Source organism: Rhinatrema bivittatum, chromosome 4, assembly GCF_901001135.1.
Source record: "Rhinatrema bivittatum chromosome 4, aRhiBiv1.1, whole genome shotgun sequence".
Classification (NCBI taxonomy): Eukaryota; Metazoa; Chordata; class Amphibia; order Gymnophiona; family Rhinatrematidae; genus Rhinatrema; species Rhinatrema bivittatum.
Genome location: NC_042618.1, coordinates 456159631 through 456174463, shown reverse-complemented (window position 1 = coordinate 456174463; position 14833 = coordinate 456159631). Strand labels below are relative to the sequence as shown.

The following is a 14833-nucleotide window of genomic DNA, read 5'->3' as shown; positions in this document are numbered from 1 at the left end:
GCCGCGCGCCCCTTCAGCACGCGTGGCTTAGGCGTCGTGCCGGTGGCTGCGGTGTGCCGCTCTACCGCTGATGTTATACTCAGTAGCCACACCCCTATGACATCACGCTGCGACACTGCTGTTCTCACCAGCTCCTGGTCTTTCACAAAGTTCTCCGCTGCTTGGTAAGGCTCGAGGGGGCGAACATCCCTCTCCTCTCTACTTTGCACACTTCCCGGCAATGGGCCACGCTACCACTGGTGTTATACTCGGTAGCCACGCCCCTCTGACATTATCCGCCGCAATGCTGCTGTTCTCACCAGTTCCTGGTCTTTCACAGAGTTCTCTGCTGTTCGGTAAGGATCGGGCGGGGGGGGGGGGGGGGAGGGCGAACAGCCCTCTCCTCTCTCCTTTGCACACTCCCCGGCAATGGGCCACACTACCACTGGTGCTATACTTGGTGGCCATGCCCCTCTGACGTCACCCACCGCAACACTGCTGTTCTCACCGGCTTCTGGTCTTTCACAGCATACTCCACTGCTCAGTAAGGCTCGGGGGCAAACAGCCCTCTCCTCTCTCCTTCGCACACTCCCCTGACTTCTCATGATTTTAAACACCTCTATCATATCCCCCCTCAGTGTCTCTTCTCCAAGCTGAACAGCCCTAACGTCTTTAGCCTTTCCTCATAGGGGAGCTGTTCCAACCCCTTTATCATTTTGGTCGCCCTTCTCTGTACCTTCTCCATTGCAACTATATCTTTTTTGAGATGCGGCGACCAGAATTGTACACAGTATTCAAGGTGCGGTCTCACCATGGATCAATACAGAGGCATTATGACATTTTCCGTTTTATTCACCATTCCCTTCCTAATGATTCCTAACATTCTGTTTGCTTTTTTGACTGCTAAAGCACACTGAGGCGACGCTTTCAATGTATTATCCACAATGACATCTAGATCTCTTTCCTGGGTGGTAGCTCCTAATATAGAACCTAACATCATGTAACTATAGCATGGGTTATTTTTCCCTATATGCATCACCTTGCATTTATCCATGGAGCAATATCTCTAAGGTGTTAGCTCAGAGAAAACAGCAATGCATTTTTTAATAGGATACTATGGAACCAAACGAACTTAAGATATTGAATAGAGAATATATTTGTGAATGGATATGATATTAGCTAATTTGGTTATTTTATTGTTTATTTTGTTTATTGGTTTGAGGGGTCAGGTTTATGCTACGCCCTCCTATTTATAAGATCAGGAGGCCCCCCCAAGCTGGCCAAAAGTTCTTTTTGGGCCGAACGAGCCGTCCGGCGCGAACTCGCCGGGAATCACGTGACGCCGCGTCACTCGACGTGCCACCGACGTCACATGCTTCTCGCCAAGGATTGCAGAAATGACGTCCTCACTCCTCGCTCGATCACCAGGGAGTTGTGGTAAGTCTGGGGGGGGGATTAAGGAGGGTGAGGGGGTTTAAATTTTTTTTTTGCACATATGTACATATACCCAACTCATTGGATTTTTTTTATGTCCATATTGGCCGCAAGTGGGACCCCCTTTCGGACATAAAAAATATGAACATAAAATTTTGCTCTGCACATCCCTAGCGCGCGGGGTATATTTGTGTGTGCTACTCGCCCCCCAGCCCTACCTAAATCCCCACCACCTTTATTTTGTTTATGCCTGCCGGCTGCTGGCACACGATCCCCCCGACACGGCTGCTGTGCCAGAGGCCTTGGTCCCGCCCCGCCCCACCCCTTTCACAAAGTCCCGGGACATACGCGCATCCCGGGGCTTGCGCGCGTCGCCAGGCCTATGCAAAATAGGCCCGGCGACGCGTTACCCTTTTAAAATCCACCCCACAATGTTTTATGGGTTTCTATATGGCTATTATATATAAATGATAATTTATATATATTTTTCTTTAATTTCTCCCAAATATGTGATATGTTAACAATAATTGTATATTTTGGATTTGAATTTGTTATAATTGGTTATAATTGTGGTACATATTTCTTAAGTTTTCATGATGTAATCATTGAAGAAAATAATAAAGTGTAAATTATAAAAAAAAAATCATGAGAGGTCTAGAATGGGTAAATGTGAATCGGTTATTTACTCTTTTGGATAACAGAAGGACTAGGGGGCACTCTATTAAATTAGCATGTAGCACTTTTAAAACTAATCGGAAAAAGATCGTTTTCACTCAACGCACAATTAAACTCTGGAATTTGTTACCAGGGGATATGGTTAGTGCAGTTAGTGTAGCTGGGTTTAAAAAAGGTTTGGATACATTCTTGGTGGAGAAGTCTATTGCCTGTTATTAATCAAGTGACTTAGAAAATAGCCACTGCTATTACTAGCATCAGTAGCTTGGGATAGACTTAGTTTTTGGGTACTTGCCAGGTACTTATAGCCTGGATTGATCACTGTTGGAAACAGGATTCTGGGCTTGATGGACCCCTGGTCTGACCCTGTATGGCATGTTCTTATGTTCTTAATTAATCACAAAAAAATCTCAAATCTTCAGTGCTATGCCCAACCAATCACCAATGAGTCATTAGAGGTGCACTAATCTTTCCTGTATGGATACAGCTTATGTGTTCAAGTATTCGAACTCGGATACAACGCTTTGTCTATCCAATATACAAAATTTCACATGGACACTATATAACATACATGACCTTAGATGAAAAACAATCATATCTTGCTGGTAATCAGTAGATAGGTTTCAAGGCACTAACATAAAACTCAGTCAATTCACTCGCATAAGGACAAATAGAACTCAACCCCCAAGGTTGAAGAAATATAAGAAATATAAGGTTCTTATGTTCTTATGTGAGACTGGCATGGGGTGGGGGCCAAAGAATGAGTGGGGAGATTGGAGGCACTATGGGTTGAGAGGGGATCAAAGTTGTTGTGGGGTGTGAGTTACCAGATAGGGTAGTCTGAGTGAGACAGTCAGAGGGGGGGCAAGGAAAGAGTGAATGAAGGGAGGAAAAGAGGATAGAAGGGTATGTAGTGGTGAGAAAGAGAGAGCTGAGAATGAGAAGAGCATGTGGTACTGCTCCTTTATTTCCTCCTTTGAGAAGGCAAAGAGCAGGATATGGTTTTGAATTCCAAGCTCTCTCCCTAATGAGAGCAGGTATTGTATGCCAGTCTGCCGCAACCCTTCAAGGGAAAGAATGAGAACATAAGAACATTTGATATGCCATTCCGGGCAATCCAAGGGTCCTTCAAGCCCAGCATCCTGTGTCCAACAGTGGCCAATCCAAGTCACAAGCATCTGGCAAGTGCCAAACATTAAATAGATCCTAAATTACTATTCCATATTGATTAATAGCAATTTATAGACGTCTTCTCTAGGAACTTATCCAAACCTTTTTTACACCCAGTTACACTAACTGTCATCTGATTCCAGCTCAAAGAGGAGCCTGTGCCTTACTGACCAAGGAAGGAGAGAAAGAAAGTTGCTGAGAGGATAATTTTCCAGGGAGGGGAAATTAGTAACCATTGGGGGGGGGGGGGGAGGCTCTAGGATCACCAGGGATTGGGGGCTCTAGGGACACTGGAGGGAGATGACTACTGGGGTAATCATGGGAGTGGAGGAATAGCATAACTGAACAGCAGGCTAAGAACCAGGGAAGCCAGGTTTCAAATCCTGCTGTGGCTCCTTGTGTCCTTGGTCAAGTCACTTCACTCTCTATTGCCTTAGATACAAACTTAGGGCCTCATTTACTAATTATTTTTCCCATAGACACAGAATGGGGAAAGAGCCATAGTAAATCAGGCCCCTAGATTGTCAGCCCTCTATAGATAGGGAAATACCTACAGTACTGGACTGTAACTCGCCTTGAGCTACCAATGAGGTAATTAACACTCTTTCTATCCTCCTTCTCCCTCTTCTCATCTCAGTGCCCCTTCATCTGCAGCTCCCACCAGTGTTCAATCCCAGTTATCCTTCACTAGTGGGCAGACAATGACTGGAGGCTAGAGATGAAGAATTAGTGGGATAAGGTAGAGGAAGAGTGTGTTTACATATATGTGTGTGAGAGAGTTCACATCTGGCCCTGGCCCCTTTCTATCCACTCTGCATCCCCCTCCCCCTCTCCTCTACAGTTCCATTTCCTTTTTGTCTTCAAATTAAAGCCTGCTCACACCTAGAAGTTTGGTAGATCTTTCTCAGTTCAAAGTAGTAACCAGAAGGGCATCAAGTTGCAAACTGTTAAACAGTTGATAGTGCAACAGACATTTTCCCTAGCGTATCCAACTGATCTGTCTTTAAAAGTTATTTTATTCAACACTGATGCAATTTAATAGGACTTATTAACATGATCTTCATTTATACCACACGTGTTCCAGAATATACCACAAACTGCCTTTGATTAGCTTGCCATCCTAACTTCCCAATTTACAAAATGAAGCAAGAGTTTAATACTGGGCATGCATGCAATACCCATGCTTCCAGACCTCTGTTTCTAATATATGCCATCTTATATGCAATCTCCATTAATTGGAATTGTGTATGCACACGATGGATATTTAGAAAAATCTGTGACATTTTTTACTTTGGTAAATATTTCTTACTGCTACTGAAAGAAATCCTATGCATACATACTATTAAAAAAAGTTAGAAAACTGAGTAATGATATAGATATTTATTGCACAGATAATCATGATATCGAAATGAGAGCAAATGGCCTAACCATCTGAAAACCTACATTAGGGATTTCCAGGGTGGCAGAAGAATTTGGTCTGACCACTATATCATGTCTTCATCGCTGGACATTCAATTGTATGGATCGAACTTTGACCTAAATACAGACCAGTCTGGATGGCTTTCCCTGATGGAGGACAACCAATGATGTTTTTCAGGCTTCTTGAGCTTTTCTGTCATATCTATAAGAAGACTGTAGGATTGTTCCATATTGTATGCTGCAAAGTAGAGCAAATTGAAAATGTGAGAAATGGGATGCGTAAAAGCTTTCATTTGCTTACTCTTCCTGATAAATCTCATGGGATATACCTAGCTTCCATTGGCAGCAAAGCATTAAGGATTGTTGGGTCGCATGCAGTAGTGTGTTCGTGTGCATTGGAGACTGGAAATCTAAATATATTCCACTGGCATGAGTTGGCATGAGTTACAGCCATCCATAGAAATCTGCCAGTAAACATTCTACCCCAATCATATTCCACTTGTGACCCAGAAGTACATTTTTCAAAAAATCAAAAGGTGTATTTTTTGACATTTTCAATGGGATTATTTTCATATATTTCTAATTGTATTCTTTCTGGTTGCCCTTGTCTACCCATAAACAATATATTGCACACTTTTTTGTATATACTTGTGCCAATGAAAGATATGTATCTTGGTGCTTGACAGTGGAAACTTGTATATGCATTTATGGCAATTACGGTTAAATAAGAGCACTGTGTGAATACTTATTCATATTGGAGTTGTGATAGACTATATCAGGGGTTCTCATCCCAGTCATTGGGATACAACTAGTCAATCAGGTTTTCAGGACATCTACACAATATATATGCATGAGGTAGTTTTGTATTTAATGGAGGCAGTGCATGCAAATCTACCTCATGCATATTCATTGTGTGTATCTCCTGAAAACCCGTCTGATTAGGTGTATCCCACGGACCGGGTTGGGAACCACTTGGCTATGCTATGCAATTCCACAAATTAATTATTAATTATGACTCCAAGTCTGATAGATTGAATTTTGGAATGGAATAAAGCAATAATGGATTGTCCCAGCTGCTCAGCAATTATCAGAGTCCCTGGCTGTAGTGTGGGCAGCCACCAGGGATCAGGACCTCTTATTTAATGCTGGTCTGAAGCCAGACGCCAAGAACTGGAAACCAGGTTTAGAGCTTTATGCATGCAGTGTCTTAGCAACAAACCACAAGTCCCTCAGGCAGAAGCAGAGTCAATGAGAGAAGGTGTGGCTTAGTAGTCTGTACAAGGAGGACCATTGAATAAGTGTAAATGCCTGGTTTCCATTTAATGGTTTCTTTTATATTCCTTACTTATGAATCTCTTGGCAGTGAAGTTTGAGTGCCTTCAGGCTGCTGCCAGGTTAGTATTACTACACAAGCAGGTTTAGATCAAAATATCCATATAATCTCCTTAGAGCTGTACACTGGTGAAAATATATTCCTTGTCAATATTCATTTTTATCTCCAATATAAAATGAAATAGTTAAGTAAATAATGGCATTGTCAAATGTGCTTCTGAATTTTCATTTAAATGTTAGCTGTGAAAAAAAATATTTAAAAAGAAGTCAGTTGATTTATACATTATATTAAGAAACATGATAAGCTTAAATAAGCAATGTGGATTTCTCAATACATTTGCTTGTATTCCTTATTTTAACATTATTGTGAATATTTACAGCTCTATGAAGTACCCTAGGTATCAAGGTGCAATTATAAAACAAGCCAAATTTTCATTTTTAAAGGAGAAGCTGCACAGATTCTGTAATAATTTCCTAAACATACTTATAAGCTGTACCAGGGATGGCCAACTCCCGTCCTCAAGAGCCATAAACAGGCCATGTTGTCAGGATATCCACAATGAGTATGCTTGAGAAAGATTTGCATATTCATTGTGGATATCCTGAAAACCTGGCATGTTTATGACTCTCGTGGACTGGAGTTGGCCATCCCTGAGCTATACCATCAGGCTTACATCTCCATAATGTGTTTAAACTTTAACTGATATAAAAGCAATAGAATCAACAGAGATGGGGGATAGAAGAGTCAAGCGATGATAGGGATTGGCATATTATTATACCAGTCTGTATACTATCTGTGCTTGTTATGATACTGTCCAACTCTAAATCATAGGTTAAAGTAGGGATGGGCAGGACCACACACTGGTTGGTTTTTCTAGATATCCTTAATATGCATGAGATACATTTCCATGCATGCTGCCTCAATTGTATGGAAATTTCTCTCATTCATATTCATTAACAATATCCTGAAACACTGACCAGTTTATGGCTCTTTAGGGCTTCAAGTTCCCCACCCCTGGGTTAGAGTAAAAATATCTCAGTTTATGTGGTGTTTTTGTGGCCCTTGGGAGTATAATGTTGAGAGGTTGTTGTTTCCTCCTAAAGGAAATTGCTAAAGCAATGACGGAAGGGGAGAGGTTCCAGAAAGTGTGGGATCATCTAATGGTCAGAGGGGGTGTATGGTAGCACTTTGACTGACGGACTGGTTCAGTCTCTAATGGACTGGGTTTTGGAAAGGGTATATTACCCTTTTTAGAGCAAGGATGGGGGTTCCCCAAGAGTCACCAAGCCAAGAAAAGGCAGAAGTTGTGACCCCCTCCCTGGGTTTCAGGGGAAAAGAGAAGGAGTTGGGCAGAGATACCCCAAAGGTGTCCTAGGAAGCCTGAGAAAAGACAACTGAAGAATTAAATATTGGAGATACAGAGTAAATAAAGAAACTGTAAGGAGGGCCTTGAAGACCAGAAAGGAACCTGTGCCTGATGGGAGTCTCTGAGCAGGGATGGGGAGCTGCATTCCATCTACAGGGAGGGAGTTGCCTTGCAGCTGCCCTAAAAAGTGTGAGTAACAAATCGGATTCAGACTGTTGTGAATGCTAAGGAAGTTGGGCCTAATCTAAAGCTGAAGAAAGATTTGTACATAGAACTGTGATTTGACATTGTTCGACACTCTTTGAAAAGGATTGAGAGGGAAACCGCAGTTTTTTTTCCTGGAAGTGTGAGTTCTATAATTTTTGGACTGATTGGACAGTTTATTAAAAAAAATATATATATATATATCTTTTGTTGGCGCACAGCCTCTGTAGTGGACCGTGAATTTGTGAAGGTGTTTGTGTGAGTGTCCTTGGCTCAGTTTGGCCTTGCAGTTTATCTGCCCCAGGCCACGACCCAGCTGTGACTGATTTCCTTACGATGGGTGAATTATCCCAGGTTCCCCAAAGCTGAGAAGGTGACTCAAGATGGACAGGGGGGTTACATATTTTTATCAAGAAATTGCTGAACCCCTAAGAATTATCCATAGGTTGATTCAGACACACCACGACCTATGTTCTGTAATATTCCTAAGTGATTTCAATATACAGGATATTGACTGGGGCATCCCGGCTATGGTGACACCTAGAAGCAGGAAGCTCCTGGATTGTCTGCAGGAAGAACCGTTCCGATATCTGTTAACAGAACAGACACATGAAGGGCTGATACTGGACCTGGTGCATAGTAGGGGATCAGCTAAAAACCAGTGATCACCACATGGTGATGGTCCTGATCCTCAGCAAAACTAAGTTTGTTAGGTTGCGGAAATACTTCAAGGAGTATTAACTGGATGAGAAATTCTAAGAGAAGTAGAAAAGCAATGGATGGATAACACTAAAAGGAAATATCATAAGGTCAATACAACTTTTTTTTTGCTAGGAAAGTAAATAAAAAGGAAAAGGGAAAAAAAGGCCCCTTTGATGTACTAAAGAAGTGGCTGAAAAAGTAAGGGAGAAAAGATTAGTTATAGTTAAACTATAAGGGATCACAGAACAAGGAAGACACACAACAATATATGGAAAAGCTAAAAGAAATTGGAAAAGTTATCAGGAGAGCAAACACACAAATAGCTAATATAGTAAAAGAAGGAGACAAGACTTTTTTAGGTATATTAGTAATAGAAGGACGTTCCAAAATAGAACTGGAAGACGCAAAGGTCAAGGGAGAAATATGTAGAAACTGACAAACAGAAGGTGGAATTATGTAAGAAATATTTCTATTTAGAGTTCACTCAGGAAGGACTTAGAATAGGACCACAGAAAACTGCCACAATAGGAATGAAACTGAAGTAGTCTGCAATCAGTTTTCAGAAGACGGTGTTTGCAAGAAGCTAGCAAAACTAAAAGTAGATAAAACAATGGGACTGGTTGAGATACATCTGAAGGTATTAAGGGATCTTAGAGAAGTTCTGGCAGCTTTGCAGTCTGACCTTTTCAATGTTTCTTTAGAGTCAGGGCTGGTTCCAAAGGACTGGAGACGGGCATGTGTGGATCCTCTTCATAAAAGTGAAAGTATGAAGGAGTCTGAGAACTACAGGCCGGTTAGTCTGATCTTAGTGGTGAGTAAATTAATGGATTCACTGCTAAAACAGAGGATAATGCAGTTTCTGGAATCAAATGGATTACAGAATCCAGGGGTCCCATATTTTTACCAGAGGTAGGTCTTGTTAGACAAATTTGATCAATTACTTTGACTGGTTAACAAGAGGGTTAGATCAGGGAGAATGCTAGATGTAGTATACTTGGATTTTTAGCAAGGCTTTTACATGGCTCTATATAGGCGACTTGTAAACAAATTGAGCACCTTAGGTACAGGCCCTAAATTGATTGGGTTAGAAACTGGTTGAGTGGAAGGTGAGAAAGGGTAGTGGTAAATGGAATTCACCCCAAGGAAAGGCGATTACTAGAAATGGTTTTGTTCAACATTTTATTTAGTGATATTTCAGAAGGGCTGTTGGGAAGGGTTGGCCTTTTTATAGATGATACCAAAATCTGCAACAGGATAGACACCTGGAAAGGTATGGAAAATATGAGATGGGATCTAGTGAAGCTTGAGGAATGGTTTAGAGTCTGGCAGCTAAGATTTAATGCAAAAAAAAAAAAAAAGAAGCAGGGTCATGTATACATTTGGTTTATAAAACCCAAGAGAGCAGTACAGTATAGTGGGTGAAGTTCTTCTCTGCATAGAGCAAGAACAGGATCTAGGGATGTATCTGATTATCCTAAAGTAGTGAAACATGTAGATAAGGCAATGGCAAAAGCCAGAAGGATGTATGGATGCAAAAGAGATGAATAATCTGCAAGATAAAGAGATATTGACTGTGTAAAAATATCTGATGGGAGTACTCTTTACAGTTCTGGAGACCAACCCTCAAAAGAATATAAACTAAATAGAGTCTGTCCAGAGGGGAGATACTAAAACGGTCAATGATCTTCATCATATGGGGACAGACTTAAAGATCTAAGTGTGTATGTCCCAGAGGAAAGGAGGGAATGGCGAGATATAAGGGAGATATAAATACCTCCAAGGAAGAAATGCACAGGAGGCAAGTTTCTTAGAATGCAAAGGGAGCTCTGGAATGACAAAGGTGAAAGTGGGTAGATTCAGGAGTAATCTGAGAAGGTATTTCTGAACAGAAAGAATAGTGGATGCATGAAACAGCCTCTCTGTGGATGTGGTGGAGATTACGGCAGTATCAGAACTGAAGAAAGCTTGGGACAAGCACAGAGGATCTCTGAAGGAGCAGAAGGGACTTTAAAGTTGAACTGAAGATAAATAGCTCGTTATACTCTTCAAGGAATCGTGGGGCTTACACTCAGTACTGGGGTATTTCTCTATGTCTTTTAGTGCTGATGGAAGGATTCTCTGTAAGAGGGATGGATGAACCTCCTTGGACCTGGGTGTTAAATGTACAGTTCTGTTCAAAGTTCCAATAAAGAAGCTAGACATTGTAGTGACGTGACAATATCGACTTTAGTGAACATAACTTTACTTGTTCACCTCTTTGGACAACCTTTTGAAGGATGGGGAGGCAGAATAAAAATAAATAAAGGAAATGAAATTCATTCAAACAGGAAAGGTGTGGCACTTGATAAAAGTCCCTTATATAATATCTTTAAAGCAACTAAAATAGTAAATCTGTGACTTTTTGATCCCTTGGCTCAGGGTCTCAACCTTTATCTTTGCGTGGAATGTGAAACCTCATTGGATAAACCGGAAGGGGTTTTCCTCTCCCTTAAGGGTTCCATTGCTTGCTCTTACACTCTCAATTCTCTTCCTTTCCTCTCTCAGGTACTTGTAAACACCTCCTTAGCTGGGTACTATTTGTGAACACCAGTGTGGGGGCTCAGTTTCTCCTTTCTCCTTCTTCCTGGTTCTGGAACCCTCATGGTATCCATGGCCTCTTCCACAATTGTCGAATGGGCAATAGAAACCCTTGGACTGAGGGCACCAAGATGATTTTAAAAAAATTAAAATTCTTCTCTGCACACGCTCTACTCTTATGGGTAAGAAGAATGGATAAAAACTGCCTCCTAACAAAAATCACTAAAACAGTAGGAGGTCAATATTCAAAAGCGGATAACATTTAGACGGATAACTCAGAAGTTATCTGTCTAAATGGATTATATGGCATATTGAGCCTCTTAGGCTAAATTATAGCTGGATATGTTGTTATCTGTCTATAATTTAGTCAAATATAAAATGGGCATTTTGAGGGCATTCCACAGAGGGGGTCCCATTATCTGGCTAACTTAGCAAAGGCTTTGGGTCTTTACCGTTACTATCCAATCTTAAGGGAAACCAAAAGAGTGATCCTTCCTTCTGAAATGCAAACTAAAACAGGCACACAGATACTAAGGAGTCACTTGCATATATGCTAGCAGGAATAAATCATTGCTGCATCCTCTAGTGGGGGTGAAGTTGCAAAGATGGTACTTTCCTCTACTCTACACTGCCAAAACTTGACTACTAGGCCATTCTCCTTCGTACAGAACTCAGTGGGACCTTACAACTGCAACCTTTTCTTCTCTAGTACTACATAAAACAAAAAGATATTTGAACCAGCTCCAGGGAGGAATTTGGCTCTGTCCATCGGAGATTCGTCCCTCCCGCCATGCATAATTTTCTGTACACCAATGAATGTCATAGCATGGTGGACCTATTGTACAACACTTTACTTTGCAGCATGCCATGCCCCTTACCTTCCAACAGTTCCATGATATTATCAGAGAATAACCCACTCTCAAGCCATTCATCAAAGTTAGAAATGTAATCAAATGCCGTAAGACCTTTGTAATTATGGTGATAGACATTTGCTCCTAAAAAGTCAGAAAAAAAGAACCTGGTTACTTGAGATTATCAGATGTTTTCAATCTCATAAACACTGCTGACTCTGCTGATTAGAAATATATTGCGGTCACATCTGTTTGCCACCAGAAAAATGTGGTTCCTGGAACAGAATTCTTCTTGTTTTGGTATACTCAGTTATGATTCAGTGGGTATGTACCTTGGATTTACTGAAGGCATCTGGGTACAAAATATGAGAGAGCATTTCTCCTTTAGTGATAGCAAGCAGCATACACATGACATGTACACAGAGGTGACATGTAAGTAATTCACGAAGTAGTTTCTGGAAAGTACAAATTTCTGCCAGCAATCTAAGAGGTTGATGTACTAAAGTGCAACACACTCACAAAAGCTTGCATGCTATTTTGTTTTCTGCAAATGCCATTGGGTGCTATAGGCTAATAAGCCCATTAGAAAAATATCATACATACAGCCCAATGCAGTAATCTGGACACTAAGAAACTATGTGCTGGTTTTCAGCGCACAATTTTAATGCCCAGATAATTTTATTTTCTAACTCCTGATGCAGTAAATGAATGCTATACTAATGCATTGGGAGTTAAAAAACACTCCTAAATTTTAAAATGTGCGTTCAGCACAGGCTGAATGTACATTTTAACTCAGGAAGGGAATAGACAGGCTATCGTGTAAGTGAGGGCAGCCACTGCCATCAATTAGCTGGATAAATACTGATTTATCTGGCTACTGTATCTGGAAGCAGACAGCAGCTGCCAGATAGTGGATACGTCTAGATAAAGTACTTATCCGGCTAAGTAGTGGAGAACCTCATCAAATAGCCGGATAAATTCTGACTTATCTAGCTATCTGGCAGCTACTTCCTGCTGCAACTTCCTGCAGCTACTTCCTGCTGCAAGAATAAATCAGTATTTATTCTGCTAAGTGGTGGCTGCAGCGGCAGCTGCTGCCACTTACCCAGATAAATTAGTAATTATCACTGCTAGCAGCCACCACCACTTACCTGGAAAAGTCAGTATTAGCCAGTTAAGTGGCAGGGGCTGCTGGTACTTTCCCAGAGAGTTCCTGCCTTTATTTTTTTTATTTTATTTATTTTACTTTTTTTTCTATTTTTTTTCATAGTGTTGGAAACTTAACTCCAGCTCTGACCCAGGAGTTAATTTTCCAGCACTAAAAAATCTTCTCTGATTGATGCAGTCTCTCTGCATTGGGGAGTACTGCTTAACACACTCACTTCCATGGGATTTCCATACAAGGGCACAAAGCAGTACTCCCGTTTAGGAACACACATTTTCTGAATGAAAACACTCCTTGCTGCATCAGCAGTAAGTTTTGCACCAAGAAAATATGACTGAATACACCTTTCTGCATCAGCCTGATAATTTCTTTTGTGAAAAGCATTTGTGAACTGTATTTTGCACATAATTTAACTATGTGTTCACTGCTAAGGAGCAACTTTGCATAATTTTGCATCACATTCACTCATGAGCATTGAATTTGCTAAAAAAAACCACTCAAATGAAAAAGTTTGCATGCTAAAATCACTGCAATAAAAGTTTAATTTTGTACACTCAGAGGATAACTTTAAAGCATACATGAGTGCACCCATAGACGTAATGAAGGTGCATATGTATGCACACAAATTTTATATTACGCACACAAACACACTATATAAAATGAAGTAGATTTTCAAAGCCCTACGCGCGTAAATCCAGGAGGATTTACGCGCGTAGGGGTATTACGTGCACGGGGCCTATTTTCAAAAGACCCGGCGGTGCGCATAAAGCCCCGGGACGCATGTAAGTCCCGGGGTTTTAAAAAAGGGGTGGGGCAGGGCCAGAGCCTCCAGGCACAGTGACCATTTGCTGCTGTGCCCGGGATCGCGGGCCGGCTGTTGGCTGGCACGCGCAAGCTCCGCCTGACCGGAGGAAGGCGCAACTTATAAAATAAAGGTTGGGGGGGGGGTGGTTTAGGTAGGGCTGGGGGGCGGGTTAGGTAGGGAAAGGGAGGGGAAGGTGGGGGGGCAGAAGGAAAGTTCCCTCTGAGGCCACTCCGATTTCGGACTGGCATCGGAGGGATTGGGGAAAGCCATCGGGTCTCTCCTAGGGCTCGGTGCGCGCAAGGTGCACCCCCTTGCGCGTGCCGACCCCAGATTTTATAACATGTGCGCGGCTGTGCGCACGTGTTATAAAATCGGGCATAGATTTGTGTGCGCCGGGTTGCGCGCACAAATCTACGCCCGCGCATACCTACTAAAATCTGGCTCTATTTGTGTAGCAAAACATACACAGCATGTATTTTAAGCAAAGCTGCATATGATTTGACTTATCTGGCTAAGTGGCAACAAATATCCTGCTAAGTAGTGCTGTGGCGACTTATTCAGCTAAGTAAGAGTTGTTTAAGATTTATCTTGCTAACCCCTAGATTCATCGAAATGCTATAATTTCACACGAATAAACGCCCGCGATAAGAAAAAGGATTGCACTACACACTTTGCGGGAGGGAGAGAGAGAGAGAGTGCCTCTGGGGAGGCCTTCATAGTAGTCAACTATTTATATCACTATAGGAGGGCCAGCTTATAACTGGAGGTGAGGTTTTGGTGGTGGTGTAGGGTTTTGGGGCCAGTTTTACATGCAGAGTGAGACATATGAACTGCACAGTACATCTCAGTGAAGATCTGACATCATTTGGAGTGAGTAAAATCTCACAAGGATGAGATTTCTACAATGTTCTCTTGCTATAGCTTGATGGACTCTATACCAGGGAACTATCAAGGTATAGTTATTTCCGGTGTTAAAAACAAGCGATAGCATAACACATGTTATCACACAGTGCGATAATGCCCCTCATTTTCATTGATCCCACCCAATCCCATCCCTTTGAAAAATGTACATTCACACCACTCGCTACCGTGAATATCGCATGCATTATAACGTTAATGCATGCGTTATCGTGTGCCTTATCGCCATAACGCT

The 14833-nt window shown here is 41.7% G+C and overlaps 1 protein-coding gene across 3 annotated transcripts in view; it reads right to left on the bottom strand.

Moving 5' to 3' along the window:
* Window positions 1-4629: 4629 nt before the first annotated feature.
* The window catches only part of LOC115089116, a 378685-nt gene continuing 368481 nt past the window's right edge, over window positions 4630-14833 (bottom strand). For all 3 annotated transcript variants that reach the window (XM_029597089.1, XM_029597088.1, XM_029597090.1), the window contains 2 exons: window positions 11738-11854; window positions 4630-4915 (listed from right to left, as the gene is read on the bottom strand). In XM_029597089.1, the coding sequence (XP_029452949.1) occupies window positions 4770-4915; window positions 11738-11854 (263 nt within the window). In that variant the 3' untranslated portion in view covers window positions 4630-4769. The remainder of the gene's footprint in view (window positions 4916-11737; window positions 11855-14833) is intronic.